This window comes from Carassius carassius, chromosome 36 (genome assembly GCF_963082965.1).
Source record: "Carassius carassius chromosome 36, fCarCar2.1, whole genome shotgun sequence".
NCBI classification, from domain to species: Eukaryota; Metazoa; Chordata; class Actinopteri; order Cypriniformes; family Cyprinidae; genus Carassius; species Carassius carassius.
Genome location: NC_081790.1, coordinates 25,935,666 through 25,951,772, shown reverse-complemented (window position 1 = coordinate 25,951,772; position 16,107 = coordinate 25,935,666). Strand labels below are relative to the sequence as shown.

Genomic DNA, 16,107 nt, shown 5'->3' with positions numbered 1-16,107 from the left:
AGCTAATCAAGCTCTTGAGGATTACTAGAAACTTCCAGACAGGTGTTTTGGAGCTACACTCTGCAGGACAGAGGTTTGACATACGCTACATGCATCATGGGGTTCTCTCTAAAAATGCATAGTATATTTGTGCGCCCTCACCGCGTCATTGAAAAGTTCTTTTACAACCCGAATTCCGGAAAAGTTGGGACGTTTTTTAAATTTTAATAAAATGAAAACTAAAGGAATTTCAAATCACATGAGCCAATATTTTATTCACAATAGAACATAGATAACGTAGCAAATGTTTAAACTGAGAAATTTTACACTTTTATCCACTTAATTAGCTCATTTAAAATTTAATGCCTGCTACAGGTCTCAAAAAAGTTGGCACGGGGGCAACAAATGGCTAAAAAAGCAAGCAGTTTTGAAAAGATTCAGCTGGGAGAACATCTAGTGATTAATTAAGTTAATTGATATCAGGTCTGTAACATGATTAGCTATAAAAGCTTTGTCTTAGAGAAGCAGAGTCTCTCAGAAGTAAAGATGGGCAGAGGCTCTCCAATCTGTGAAAGACTGCGTAAATAAATTGTGGAAAACTTTAAAAACAATGTTCCTCAACGTCAAATTGCAAAGGCTTTGCAAATCTCATCATCTACAGTGCATAACATCATCAAAAGATTCAGAGAAACTGGAGAAATCTCTGTGCGTAAGGGACAAGGCCGGAGACCTTTATTGGATGCCCGTGGTCTTCGGGCTCTCAGACGACACTGCATCACTCATCGGCATGATTGTGTCAATGACATTACTAAATGGGCCCAGGAATACTTTCAGAAACCACTGTCGGTAAGCACAATCCGCCGTGCCATCAGCAGATGCCAACTAAAGCTCTATCATGCAAAAAGGAAGCCATATGTGAACATGGTCCAGAAGCGCCGTCGTGTCCTGTGGGCCAAGGCTCATTTAAAATGGACTATTTCAAAGTGGAATAGTGTTTTATGGTCAGACGAGTCCAAATTTGACATTCTTGTTGGAAATCACGGACGCCGTGTCCTCCGGGCTAAAGAGGAGGGAGACCTTCCAGCATGTTATCAGCGTTCATTTCAAAAGCCAGCATCTCTGATGGTATGGGGGTGCATAAGTGCATAAGGTGTGGGCAGCTTGCATGTTTTGGAAGGCTCTGTGAATGCTGAAAGGTATATAAAGGTTTTAGAGCAACATATGCTTCCCTCCAAACAACGTCAATTTCAGGGAAGGCCTTGTTTATTTCAGCAGGACAATGCAAACCCACATACTGCAGCTATAACAACAGCATGGCTTCGTCGTAGAAGAGTCCGGGTGCTAACCTGGCCTGCCTGCAGTCCAGATCTTTCACCTATAGAGAACATTTGGCGCATCATTAAACGAAAAATACGTCAAAGACGACCACGAACTCTTCAGCAGCTGGAAATCTATATAAGGCAAGAATGGGACCAAATTCCAACAGCAAAACTCCAGCAACTCATAGCCTCAATGCCCAGACGTCTTCAAACTGTTTTGAAAAGAAAAGAAGATGCTACACCATGGTAAACATGCCCCGTCCCAACTATTTTGAGACCTGTAGCAGAAATCAAAATTGAAATGAGCTCATTTTGTGCATAAAATTGTAAACTTTCTCAGTTTAAACATTTGCTATGTTATCTATGTTCTATTGTGAATAAAATATTGGCTCATGTGATTTGAAAGTCTTTTAGTTTTCATTTTATTCAAATTTAAAAAATTTCCCAACTTTTCCGGGAATTCGGGTAGTAGGTCACTTCACAGAAATACTGCACAAAATGTGAACTGTAAAACATCAGACCATATTCAAGATTGAAAAGTTATATTTATGCAAATTTATTTCAGGTATAAAATTACATACTGCTAAAGACAATGTAAAAAAAAAACTCTCAAAAAGAAAAAAATATAATAATTTTGATCCTTCATAAATTAATTTTACTTGGGTTGTCTATATGCATTCTTAACACATGTCAAGAGATCTTTCAAGAAATCATGCAGAAGCATTAGTTGGTCTTCATGAGCAGGTTTGCAGGTTTTCTGAAATAAAGTAAATGTTATGGTTATTCTACTCAAATAGGTGTCACGGTTGGTAAACCGTGATCTCTGGGTTTTTGCACTTTGTGGTGAAGACTGTGTGTTTCGCGTCTTCACTCATAAGTTTGTGGCCGTCTCCGTTAATTTTCATCAGCAGCAGCTGTCACTCATTACACACTCCCTATATATTGGCTTGTCTCACGTCTTGTGTTTGTGAGAACGTTGTTTAATGTCGCTTCCTCTGTCTGTTGGCTTCAGTATGCGTTTGGATGTCCGTGTTTTCCCTGGAACCTCATCCACTCTCTGCATTCTGTTTGTTTATTTACTTTTATTAAATTGTTAAACTCGCTATTGTTTCCAGTCCTTCATTCACCCCACCGTCACAATAGGACAGTGGTATCATATAGAGAAAACCTCAAGTTCCAGAGTTCAACTTACCTCATGGTGCTGGTTATACATGTGTAAATTCTTCATTAGTTTCTTGTCAGTACGGAAATGTTCAAATTTGGCAGCAGACTGTCCATAAACCTCCTTTAACAGTTCTTGCTCAGCCTGGCAGAAAAACACACCCTGAAAAGATAATGAAATCACATGTAAGACCAGGGCTTGAATCCTCTGAATTTGATTGTTAGTATTAAAAAACAAAAAACAAAAACGCTTTACAAAAGCTGACAGAAATGTAAAATTCACGTTGTCCCTGGATGCAATGAAGGCCTTTGATAGGATGGAGTGGTCTTTCTTGTGGTCTGTTATGGAAAATATGGGTTTTGGTAAGGGTTTTATACATATGATTAAGGTTCTTTACTCTAATCCCACAGCATTAGTACTCACAGGACAATTACTTTCCTCACCAATTACTATCACTAGGTCTTCACGACAAGGGTGCAATTTAAGTCCAGCTCTTTTTGCCCTCTCCCTTGAACCTCTTGCCCAGATGATTCGACAATCTACTGAGATAAAACCTATTTCCATTCACAATACTTTGCATCATGTAGCATTATATGCAGATGATGTTCTGGTTTTCATGGAAAATCCAGTACAGTCTATTTCTAGCCTGCTGGCTGTTTGTGAAGAGTTTGGCCATTTATCTGGTTTCAGGGTTAACTGGTCTAAATCTGCCCTCTTACCTTTAAATGAGTCTGCTAAAATATTGCAGTACCCTTCCATTATCGCTGTTGTTCAGCATTTTAAGTATCTTGGGATACAAATTTTTCCCTCTTTGAACCACATTGTGACGCACAATTTTTCAGAAGTAGGCAAGGACATCAAGAGAGATTTGGACAGATGGATCAATCTGCCCAACTCTCTGCAGGCTCGAATCTCTATTGTAAAAATGAATATTTTGCCTCGATTGAATTTTTTTAGTTCTATGATTCCCCTCTCCCCTGCTGTCAACTTCTGGAATAAAATCCATGGTAATATCTCCCAATTCATCTGGAATAGAAAGAGACCACGTTTAAAACTGACTACTTTACAAAGGAAGAGGGTAGATGGAGGTTTGGCAGTGCCTGATTGTAAGTTCTATTTTTGGTCTTTTGTACTTCGGCCTTTGCTTGTATGGTTTAACCCTTATATTCCTGTCTCTTGGCGCAAGATAGAAGAACATATTGTGCATCCATGGAATCTAGAAGACATCCTTTTTTCTAATGTATCAAATAAGCAATGTCGGCTGCGCTTTGGTCCCATAGTTTCCCATCTTATTCAAACCTGGAGGTTAGTTGAATCTAGATGCAAGGTCTCTTGCAAGTGGCATACACAATCTCCCATATTTAGTAATAAAGGATTGACAATTGGAGGCAGACCCATTCCTCCTTCACATTGGAGTAGGAGTGGTATTCGTCATTTGAAAGACATTTATAATGATTCTGGTTTGTGCTCTTTTCAAGACATTGCAAACTCATTCAATTTGCCAGCATCCTCATTTTTCTTTTATCTACAGCTTAGATCGGCCCTCAAAGCATATGGTGTTCCTTGGCAGCAACCTTTGCTTGTACACCCATTGTATAAGTTGATTATTGCTCAAGGGAATAATAGGGGCTTGGTGTCCATATTATATAACTTTATATTAGAGGCCTCTTATGCCAAATTGCCTTTAGATAGGCTGTGGAGACGTGACTGCCCAAATTTGGATCCAGAATTTAATTGGGAGGATGTTTGGGTAAATATAAAGGAGGCCTCTCGTAATCCTGACCACCAGCAGATACATTTCAACTTTGTACATAGAACGTACTTAACACCTCGTAAACTCCATTTAATGAAGAGATTAACTGATCCAACCTGTACCCAATGCGTTCTGAAGGTTCCAGGCACTTTCTTACATATGATGTGGGAGTGTCCACCTGTTGCTCAATTTTGGACTCAGGTGGCATCCAGATTATCCGATCTGGTTTCAGCAACGATACCTGTAACGGTGCCTGTCCTGTTACTGAATAACCTAACAATGTTGAACCTTAATAACCAGCATAAGCGCACTGTACTAGCTGGCCTCACAGCTGCTAAAAAAATGATTGCATTGAGATGGAAGCCTCCTCATTCACTTTCTGTTAAATGTTGGATTCTTACATTTTTAGACGTGACTCTTCTAGAATTGTCTACTGCTCGAGTTAATGGTGCGAATGAAAAGGCTCTCTGTAACTGGTATACTGTTTCTGAATCACTAAAAGCCTGGGTGAGATGATCTCTTTTCTTTATCTGATTTAATTCAAGTTGGTTTACTCTGTGTATTCATTAATTCAGGGTCCTGAAATCGAGTTATTCCCCTTGTTTTTTTTTTGTTTTTTTGTTTTTTTGGGGTTTTTTTGTTTGTTTGTTTGTTTTTTTTATGTATATTTCAATGTATGTGTATACTTTGTTTTTGTGCATGTGTGTATATATAGATATATATACATATTTTCTGTTGACTGTTGCTTATGATTTTAAAATGCTTAATATCTTGTTGTTCTTTTTCCTTCAATAAACATTTGATCACAAAAAAAGAAATGTAAAATTCACAGCAGGAAGAATATTTTGTGCTTCAGCCCTTAAATGTTACCACATATGAGAGCAACGAAAGTGAACAAACTCAATAAAGCACTTAAAAGACACTCAGATATTACTATCTAATTATTCTAACGAGTCAATAAAAATCTGTGTATCATCTCACCTTACAGTTATCAATTCTCAGTTCTGTCAGGTAGATTTCATTTGTCTAGAAATAACAGGTAAATTAAATATTGCAATCACATTCTACTTAAGGTATAGACCGTTTTTGATTACTACAGTTACTAAACTAGTTACTACACTTATAATGCTTACCTCATTACCTTTGAAAAATGTTTCACTTCTCTGTCCAGCTCCTGAATAAGCTCTCCCAATAATTTCTTATCGCTGTTTTTTAGAGGAATCTTATCGCATACCACATCCTTCAGTAAGATTTTCTTTTCCTGAAAATAACAGGTTAAATGAATATTGCAATCATATCCTGCACATTAAAGTGGATGATTTTAACTTACTATAGTACTACAGCCCACTGGTTACACACTTTAGTTAATCTTACCTCAGACTCCTTTGAGACATTTTTCCTTGCTTTTTCCAGCTCAAGCTCTCCTGGGAAACTCTTATCGCACCTTTTCTTAAGATTTTTTCCTCTGAGAAATAACAAGTAAAATAAACATTGTAATCATATTCTGCACATTAAAGTAGACAGTTTATGATTACTATAGTTACTATACTAGTTACTACACTTTAGCTAAATCTGACCTTGGGCTCCTTCGTGACATTTTTCATGGTCATTTTCAGCTTATCATCAAGCTCTGACGGTGAAGTCTTTTCGCTGATATTTTCAGGAATCCTGGGGGGCGAATACAGTGAAAGTGATCAACTTCATCTTTTTGTCTGTCTGCTTGGGTTTCTCAAGACTTTGTTTGTCTAAATCCAGAGGGACCTGATTCCACCAATGCTAAAGGCTGGTATATACTCTCAGAAAGGCAAGACTTGGCTACCAAACTTCCTTTTTACATTATTTGCAACAGTGCATCTCACTGAATATCTTAATTAAATGATTGATACATTTTGAAAACATATTGTCCTGTTTTCCTGGAAATGACACTAACAAACTGATCATAAAATAGATCATAATGATTTTAGGTAACAGGCCTCTAGATGGGGTGTTGAAGGCTTCATCTTCACTAAGTGTTTGCTTGTGAAAATAAGTATCATTATTTATAAATCAAATAATCAATACTGATAGCTTTTGCAGCAAATTTGCAGGTGTTTGTTCTAGCAGTTGCATGAATACACTGGAGATACATTAGTCAAACAGATGACAGGAGCAAATTTCTGATGATAAATAATGTTTGAAATCAAATTTTAAGATGTTTGTTAGCAAATCGAATGTAAAAACCCATTTTAAAACCATACAAATGACAAGTAACCCCTCTAACGACACATTGGTGAGTCTCATACAGTGGTTTAAAAAAACAGTCAAGTCAAATTTAAAATTTGTGTTATTAAAATTCATTGCATAAATATGATCAAACCAAATTACATCTTTTCTCGAAACTAATTTCTGAAGCAGTTTTATATTACCTGAACAAATTCTTTAAATGAACTTAAAATGAACTTAACAACTAGGTTTGATTTTTTTTTATATATTATCTAAAGCTATCATAAGTTTTAATATTCAAATTGAGCTGGAAAAATAATGTTAATATCTCTGATTGACATTTTTTAATGCCCTAAAATAGATAAATAGTTTTATAAATAAATAAAATTAACCCAACATCTGTTTTTCACTTCCTGAGGTTAAACAACTATATAGTGGTAATGGTTAAAGGAGACGTGTGTGGACACTGCAGTGCTGGACAAAAGGTCAAGAAGCCACTACATCAGTGGAGCCACTGTCCTGCAGAGTTCATCTCCAGTCCTAATTAAACACTCCTGAACCAGCTAATCAAGCTCTTGAGGATTACTAGAAACTTCCAGACAGGTGTTTTGGAGTTAAACTCTGCAGGACAGAGGTTTGACGCGCGCTACATGCATCATGGGGTTCTCTCTAAAAATGCATAGTGTATTTGTGCGCCCTCACCGCTTCATTGAAAATACTACACAAAATGAGTACTGTAAAACATCAGACCATATTTAAGATAGAAAATATATTTTTGTGCAAATTTATTTAAGGTACAAATTGATATACTGCTACAGACAATGTAAAAAGAAAAAAAAAATTAAAAGACAACAAAAATTAATTTGATCCTTCATAAATTAATTTTACTTGGGTTTTCTATATGCATTCTTAGCACATGTCAAGAGATTTTTCAAGAAATCATGCAGAAGGATTTCTTGGTCTTCATGAGCAGGTTTGCAGGTTTTCTGAAATAAAGTAAATGTTATGGTTATTCTACTCAAATAAGACAGTGGTATCATATAGAGAAAACATCAAGTTCCAGAGTTCAACTTACCACATGGTGCTGGTTATACATGTGTAAATTCCTCATTAGTTTCTTGTCAGTACGGAAATGTTCAAATTTGGCACCAGACCGTCCAGAAACCTCCTTTATCAGTTCTTGCTCAGCCTGGCAGAAAAACTCACTCTGCAAAGATATTGAAATCACATGTAAGACCAGGGGGCTTGAGTCAAAAGGTGCTTTACAAAAGCTGACAGAAATTTAAAATTCACAGCAGGAAAATATTTTGTGCTTCAGCTTTAAATGTTACCACATATGAGAGTAACGAAGTGAAGAACCCAATAAAGCACTTAAAAAACAATGAGACAATGAAAATCTGTGTGTATAATCTCACCTCACAGTTATCCATTTGCACTTCTCTCAGGTAGATTCCATTTTCCTAGAATAAAAGGTAAATTAAATATTGTAATCACATTCTACTTTGTATATTAAAGTATAGAGCGTTTTGGATTACTACAGTTACTATAGTTACTACACTTGTTTAACTTTACCTCGTCATCCTTTGAAAATCTTTTCACTTCTCTTTCCAGCTCATCAATAAGCTCTCCCAATAAGTCCTTATCGCTGTTTTCCAAAGGAACGCTGGAGACCATGACAGTGAAAGCGAGCAGTAGTATAGTCTTCATTTTATCTGTCTGCTTGGGTTTCTCAAGGCTTTGGTTGTCTGAATCCAGAGGGACCTGATTCCTCCACTGCAGAAAGCTGTGTATATATACTCTCAGAAAGACAAGACTTGGCAACCAAGCTTCCTTTTTGCAAGGTAAGCTAAGCTTCGTTCATTGGCTGGTAACGGTGCACTCACTAAATATCTTGATTGAAGATGAGGTTGATGATTTGTCATATTGTCCTGATTTCCTGGGACTGACACTGACAAACTGCCAAGAAAGATCATAATGATTTGGTATCAGACCTCCAGATGGGGTGCTAAAGGCTAAATCTTCACTATGTTTATTTGTTTTTGCAAATATGTTTAAATACTGCAAAATCAAACGATTAATACTGATAGCTTTTGCAGCAAATCTGCATGTGTTTGTACTTGCAGTAGCATCGATTCACTGGAGATGCATTAGTCATACAGATGACGGCAGCAAATGTTCATTGATTAAAAATGTTTGAGGATGTTGGTTTAAGATGTTGGTTGATTTACCTTAAATGTTAAAGCTAATTTTAGATGCATATGTGTGGCAAGCAATTCCCCTAATGACACATTGGTGAGTCATAAATTCACACTTAATGTACAGTATGTGTGGATTTCATTGCATAATGATCAAACTAAATAACATATTTAGATTACCTAAAATATATTTTTTTATTTTCCCCCCCTCATGTCCAAGCAGAATAACCACATATGTATTTAATCTCTTTAACTATGGACATGTTCCATGAATATCTGACACTAAGCATTAATTGAAAAAAGACTATATCTAAATAATTCCTTACATTATATGTATAATTTTATCATTCAAAACCTATTACAAAACAAAAAAAAATTATTTCTTTAAAATAAATGTAATTTGGGTTGATCTTTTGATATATTATGTGAAGATAATATTTGTAAAGTATCTAATTTAGGGTTGGGTTTAATTTTTATATAATGTGTTTGGTGCCAGGGCTGAGCAGATTTAAATATGGTTTGGATTTTTGTGAATATCATTTTACATTAATTAAAAATGGAATGTGATTAATATGTTTAATTATGATTAATTATTGTTTTAAATCGATCAGCAGCACTATTCCAAATACTTTTTGATGACAACATAACAGATCATGAAATAAAATAAATTAGAATCTGATCTTTTTTTATGTATTTATTTCTGAAAGAAGTCAACTAAGTGTACAAGAAGGCCAACATACACTTTTAGTAGGTAGATGCAGGGAGGCTGATAAGCCTTGTTTAAATCAAACTTAACAACCGTCCAAGAACTGAACTGATTCCGTCATCTCTGTAGACTAACAGTCTTTCTTCCCTCATCTGATCTGATGCATCAGTGCAGGTAGGAGTTCAGAGTGTTAATGTTACACTTTGTGATCTCTGAGCACTGGTCCTGGTTCTTCCTGATCCTGTAGAAATGCTCAACATAGTTGGATCATCCCAGGAGCTCAACAAAATCCTCATCCATGACCCAAAGGAAGAAGGTATAATGAGATCAACAACAGGCCTAAAATAGGACCTTGTAGCACATCACAGTTTAACGGAACAGAAAAAAATAATTTTCCCATCTCCACCGAAAATGATCTATCAAAAGGGTAAGATTTAAACCACTCTAGTGCACGGCCTTACCTAAACAATTATTTTTTCGTTCAACTAGGTTTACATGACAAGATAAAAAAGAAAGTTTTGAAATGGGGCGGTATCTATCAAGGCGATAAGGATCAAGGCTGGCTTTTTTTCGAAGAGGATTTACAACTGCATGCTTTAAAATTGATGGAACAGTGCCTTGGGATAAACTACTATTTAATATGATTACAATAAAAGGTTCAACCATCCTTAAAACCTCCAGCAGCAACTGAAGAGGTACAACATTAAGAGAACAGGCGGAGCTATCCAGCTGTAAATAGACTTAAGTTTCCTGTTTGAAGGCAGGCTGTATTTTCTTCTTCTTTTAAAAATACTTACTTTGTAAGTGCATGTGTCAAATACTCTATATTCTCTCTGTCTAGGCGCCACAGTTCAGGCAAAAGGTCTCAGCCAGAGCCAACCATATTATGAGAGAGACAAGAACCTGCAGACAACCATTCAGTAAACCAAAGATTATAAACATTTTATAGGAATTAATAAAAATAAGCAACTTTCATTTTGCAGTTACACACTCCGAATCTACTAACAGATTGATCTATCAACCAATAAAACCACAAGCAGGTGTGGTTTGACTGAAAGAAGTGTCAGCATCCTCTTCTTATCTCCAAAATCTAACGACAGCCTTGTCAACAGATAATGTGTGTGTATTGCATAGATTATGATTTTCATTAAATATGCATTCATTATTTTGTGCGCATTACATTTAATGGGAACCCAGGGGCGATTCTAAGAGTGACCTTAAAAAATAATGTTTCAATGGAGTGGTAAGAGCGCATTGCTTTGCATATGCATTGTTCTAGAGAAACCCATGATGCATGTAGTGGCTTTTTGACCTTTTGTCCAGCACTGCAACGTCCATGCATGTCCAAAGCAGTGTCTCCTTTGACCATTACAACTCTATAGTTATAGGTCTTTCTTTTCAGGCCAGCGGAGGTGTTCTCATCCACATCAGAGCGTATCTCCACATACTCAATGTCTGTGAGAGATCAGGAGACATGCAAACAATAATTTCATCATCATCATCAATCGGCTGCGAACAAGGTAGGTTGACAGTCGGTCACTAATTTTGTCCATTCTTTGCGATTACTGGCAGCTTCTCGTAGTTCGCTCACTGTTGCTGGTACGTCCTGATGAGTTCGCCAATATATTGGTGGTATAGCTTTCGCGCTCTGCCTCGACTTCTTTTGCCATGCCACTGTTGTGGCGCATACAAGACATACTTGTTGATCAAGTTGCTCTCATGTCTTCTTAGGCAGTGTCCTACAAATCTTAGCTGCCTCTGTTGTACTTGAAGAACGAGTTGGTTGCGGCCGACTATTTCATAAATCTCTTTATTGCTCTTCTTGTCCAGACGCTTTATGCCAAGCATGATTCTGTAGCAGTTGGTGGCAAAATTGTTGAGTTGGTCTCTGAGTTTGCTGCTAAGGATCCAGCTCTCGCAACCATAGAGCAGTATTGAGACACATGCAGATTCGAATATGTTGATCTTGAGTGTAATTGGAAGACTTCTTGACTGAAACATGTTCTTCATCTTCCAGAAGACCCCCGATTCTTGGCCTTTTCGTATTTTGATGTCGGATTCGCTAGAAGCGATGTGGGAACCAGGATATTTGAAGTTCTTGGTCCATTCGATGGTCTGTCCATCTAGCTCTATGTGCTGATGATTGTGTATTGCCATGTCCAGACCGGCATATTCTTGGTTACTCAGTGCTTCTGTTTTACCTATATTGACTTGAAGGCCTACTCTCCTGGCCCACTTTGCTGTTGTTCTGAGTTGTTCCTGTGCTCTGTCCAGGGTGTTTTCAAATAGGGCGATGTCATCAGCGAAATCCAGGTCAAATAGTGATACTTCTGGATTTCTGCTGGATTCTTTTAAGTGTGTTACGATTCCGCACAATAATGTGTTCTTTGCATGCTCTTTTTCGGCTCGAGTTAATACATAGTCTATGACGATTATGAATAGGAAGGGAGCTAGGGTATCGCCTTGTAGGACGCCTGTTGTAATGTCGAAGTGGTCTGATAGCTTCCCTTCAACTAGTACGTGACTCTTTGACTTGTTGTAGATTGTGCAGATCGCTCTTACTGTTTTGTCTGGGATTCCATAATGTCTTAGTATGTCGAACATGGTTGATCTCTTGATGGAATCGAATGCCTTCTTGAAATCCACAAAGGTGATATACTAATCGAGTTTCTTGTCTTGAAAGCCTTCGATTATTCTACGCAGGATGTGGACTTGTTCTGTACATCCTCTCCCTCTTCTAAAGCCAGCTTGATTGGCGCGTAGAATCTTGTCGATCGGGTCTCTTATTCGGTAAAGAAGCACCTTGTTGTATACTTTGGCGATGACCGACATCAAGCTGATCCCTCTGTAGTTGTTCATTAGGGTGAGGTCTCCTCTCTTTGGCAGTGGTACTATCAGGTTCGTGGTGAACTGTTCTGGTGCTTTTTCTTGACACTATACATCGTTGCAGATGTTGCAGAAGAGATCGGCAACATAGTCTCTTCCGTATATCAGTGCCTCTGGTGTGATTGCATAAATCGCAGCCAGGTGATTTGCCATTCTTCAGTTCTTCAATTGCGCACTTTTATCTCTATGACAGTGAATGGACTTGTGTTGATGTCAAGATCCTGGGCAGCTGGTTCGATTGGCAAATCGTCAGTGATTATGTTGTTGTTTAACAATGTTTTAAAGTATTGTTGCCACTCCTTTAGCAGTTCTTGTGATGATCTGATGTCTCTTCCGTCTGCTCTTTTCATCTTGTGTTTGTTTGTTGACTTAGCCTTACCGCTGATCTCTTTGACTATCTCCCAAGTTTTTCTTAGTTTATTTGCTTTTGCTGCTTCTTTAAGTCGCTTTAGTTTTTCCTCCAAGTAGTTGATACTGTCCTGCTCATATGAATCAAGCAGATCTTGACTGAGTTGTTTCATGTTCACACACGTTTCTCTTAGATTTATTCCGTGCTTTGAGAAGTTCGATCTTTTCGCTCGAAAGCCAGTTCTTTGGTGCTTTTTTCCTGACTAGGCCGACCATGCTCTTTGCAGCTTCTTCGATGGCTGTTACGAATCTATCATATTTTGGCTGCATATAATCATGGTCGTCTTCTCTCCTAAATGCGTTGTAATGATTTTGGATAGTGACGGTATATTGTTCTTGTAGCTCTTCGTTGTCTTTGAGCTTTCTCCAGTCGAACTTGAGGCGTTTGTTCTTGGTTTCTCTTGATGCTCTCAGGCTGATCTTGATCTCTGCGCTTACTATTCTGTGGTCTGACCCAAGACCGATTGAGTTGTACGCTCTCACGTTCTTGACCGAATTGAAACAATAATATATATTTATTTTAAAGAAACAATCATGGGATACATGAAGTCAAGCACCGATCATGGCAGACCTTGTCCTCTGTACATGCTCCGCCATAAATCTCTGATGATTTTATTAATCACCTCCATCTTCATGCTGTGAAACTTCATCATTGTTGTGTAAAAAAACAAATTTTTTTCCAATACATAAATCTTCAAAAACTGTAATCTTCAGCAAATCTCAAAATGGGATTTTTTAAAGCTATAATAACGCTAAAATGACTTAATTGACTTAAAATAATTAAGTAATTTAATCTGACTGATAAGAGTTTCTAGTTTTATAATTATTAATAAGAATCAAGGCTCGCATTTGCAAATATTTTGGTCGCAAATGCTCCCAAAATGTAATTTGGTAGCATTTGTGCACATGCATATAATTGATGTTGTGCGACCTGTTTTAATTTCTTCAAAAACATTCAGAGTATGTGCCTTCTGAGTGTTGATACAGTGACCTGTCTGCTGCTCTATGAATCGTTAGGCTACATAACCAATTAATTCAAGTTATTTGTATAGCGCTTTTTACAATACATTGCAAAGCAACTTTACAGAAAATTAAGTTTCTACAATATTTAGTAGTATCTTATAAGTGGCGACTGTCAGTTTATGTGCATATGATGCAATATATGTTAATGCATGGCTAAATAATGTTTATGCATGGTTAATGAAAAACTAAAAAATTTTAATCACTTGAATAAGGCCATAAAACACATACAGAACATTGGTTCATGGGACTTTTGAGAACTGGATCCTGTAGCCTAGAATCTAAATTATGGTCAAATCATCTTGTTTACTCACTCACAGAAAACAATATATATTGATTAACATTTTCTAAGACACGTTTTGTGTAGAAAGTTTCTATGCGAGAGGGCGTGAACTGTCATGCATTATATTGTGATTTACACCTGAGAAGACAAAGGCCCGCATAATGAGCTGCATAATGAGCCTTTCAGTCATCTGTGCCACTGAGAGGGAAGAGTTACAAGAAAGAATGTGAGGACAAAAAAAGTATATATTTTTATGTTTTTAGTTTATTTAGAATATATTTAATTATCTCACAAAATAATGTAACATTCACTTGCGATTGCAGTTAAACAGTTTATTAGGAACAATCAAAGCTGAATTTTTAGCATCATTACTTCCAGTATTGGGAAGGTTACTTTGGAAGTGTAATAGGTTACAGATTACAAGTTACCCTGTTTAAAATGTAATAGTAGTGTAACTTTTTCAATTACTTTATTAAAGTAATGTAACTAATTACTTTTGAGTACTTTTTGATTACTTTTCTAAATTTGTGAAAATGAAAGAATAATAAATAAAGGCATATACATCAACTTAAATACAGTTATCTAATAAGCATGTGACGTATTCTGTGTACTAAACTCCTGAAACATTGATGTTTTTTTTCAACTGCTGTCTCTGTATATGATGATAGTTTTCTCAAAATAAGCAAAATGCACATGAAGTGACACAGAGCAGTTCTAGAAATTATGTTTATGTGCTCGTGTACTCCTATATTGAGGCGGCTGAGGTTGAAAACACTGCGAGCTTCAGTAGGCCTATGTGTAGTAAATGAAACCATGTCTTTGCCATTAATTTACAGGAGGGGCGGACTGGCAAATTCAAACTCATACAAACAAATTCATGGACAACACTATTTTTTTGTATGGACCTGACATAAAAAAAAGGTTTAAATCTTTAATTTGGGGACATGCAAAATAATTAAAAGTTCTCTCCTGAACTGCACCTTCACTTCCAATTTTCTCTTCAGTTTCTTTATTTTGCCCTGTTATCCATCTCTCTCATGACTTTAATACTCAAGATTGAACAAAACTATACTTTACAATACAATACTCTACAATACAATATCTTTATAGAAAAATCCTAATACTGTACACGAGTCATGTTTTTCCCTTACAAAAATTAACCATGCTTTTATTAGCCTATATAAAAGTAAAATAACCTTGTTTTGTTTTTGTTTTTTTGCAAATGGATTTGTATTTAATTTAAATAAATACATTTGTAAAATAATTTTACATTTTTGGTTACCACATTTAAACAATAGTAACCATTTTCTCTGGATTCATAGTTAAATATTAAAATGTTAATTTTCGTAAGGGTTGTGTTGTTGTCTGTCGTAGCTCCCCCTAAACCAATAAAAAAAATCGGAAAGTTTTTTAAGATAAATTCCTACTGTAACATTACAACAGATAATAATGATGTCCTTTATATAGTATTTTGAGTGATGACTGATGAGCAACGTGCTGCTGCTTGATTAAAAAAATAAAAAAACAAAGACAAAAAAGCATCTTTACAGATGAAACTGACCTAAAACCCTGAACAGTAGTTCTGCTTCTCTGCTCCAGCTGTGCGCTTCCACACTCCACTCTATTCTCTCTCTCTCTCTCTCTCTCTCTCTCTCTCTCTCGCATTGATTACTCTGAGTCTGATCCAAACCGTTTGGCGGAGGCGCGGAGAGCGCGCGAGTCATGACTAACAATTCATGACTTATTAGAGATTTAATTATCAAATGGTGGATTCGCAAATGATCGCTTTAGTACATTCGGCAGGCAATTATACAATAACTTAACTTCCGGTAGACTTCCAAATAGAATTAATAACAACAGCCAAGTCCCTCTGTGGTAGATATTTTTTTGATAACAAAATATGTTTGCTGCATAAATCAGACAGACTTAATGAAAAAGCAAATTCATTCTTTGCCGGCAGGAGATGCTTTAAAGTGAGAGAAATAGAGGTTTCCCCAGTAACAGCTGTAAACAAAGCAGAGCTACGCTCACAAACGCTTCTTTATCAGGCATATAACATGCACTTCCTTCAGAAATACAGTGATATAAAAAAACCCGCGCCTCTTTTTGATATTTAAACATATAAATGTAATGAATTCTTCTTCTTATTATTATTAAATGTGCAGTACGTGCTCACGTTTATTCAACGAAGCCT

At 36.6% G+C, this 16,107-nt stretch overlaps 1 protein-coding gene across 1 annotated transcript; it reads right to left on the bottom strand.

Moving 5' to 3' along the window:
• Nucleotides 1-10,153: 10,153 nt before the first annotated feature.
• Nucleotides 10,154-13,267, bottom strand: LOC132116836 (DNA repair protein RAD50-like). Its single transcript, XM_059525701.1, has 3 exons — nucleotides 13,182-13,267; nucleotides 10,629-10,771; nucleotides 10,154-10,219 (listed from the first exon to the last, which is right to left on the bottom strand). Exons 1-3 carry the CDS (start codon nucleotides 13,261-13,263, stop codon nucleotides 10,154-10,156), a joined length of 291 nt encoding a protein of 96 aa, XP_059381684.1. The 5' UTR covers nucleotides 13,264-13,267.
• Nucleotides 13,268-16,107: the final 2,840 nt, after the last annotated feature.

What these genes read in the sequence shown, in the direction of transcription:
- LOC132116836 (XM_059525701.1), bottom strand. Translation starts at nt 13,263, where the DNA reads ATGATGAAGTTTCACAGCATGAAGATGGAGGTGATTAATAAAATCATC. An exon ending in GAGCATGTACAGAGGACAAG is followed by an intron (nt 10,772 to 13,181) that starts GTCTGCCATGAT and finishes GATCTCTCACAG; the next exon opens with ACATTGAGTATGTGGAGATA. An exon ending in GTTGCAGTGCTGGACAAAAG is followed by an intron (nt 10,220 to 10,628) that starts GTCAAAAAGCCA and finishes GGTTGTCTGCAG; the next exon opens with GTTCTTGTCTCTCTCATAAT.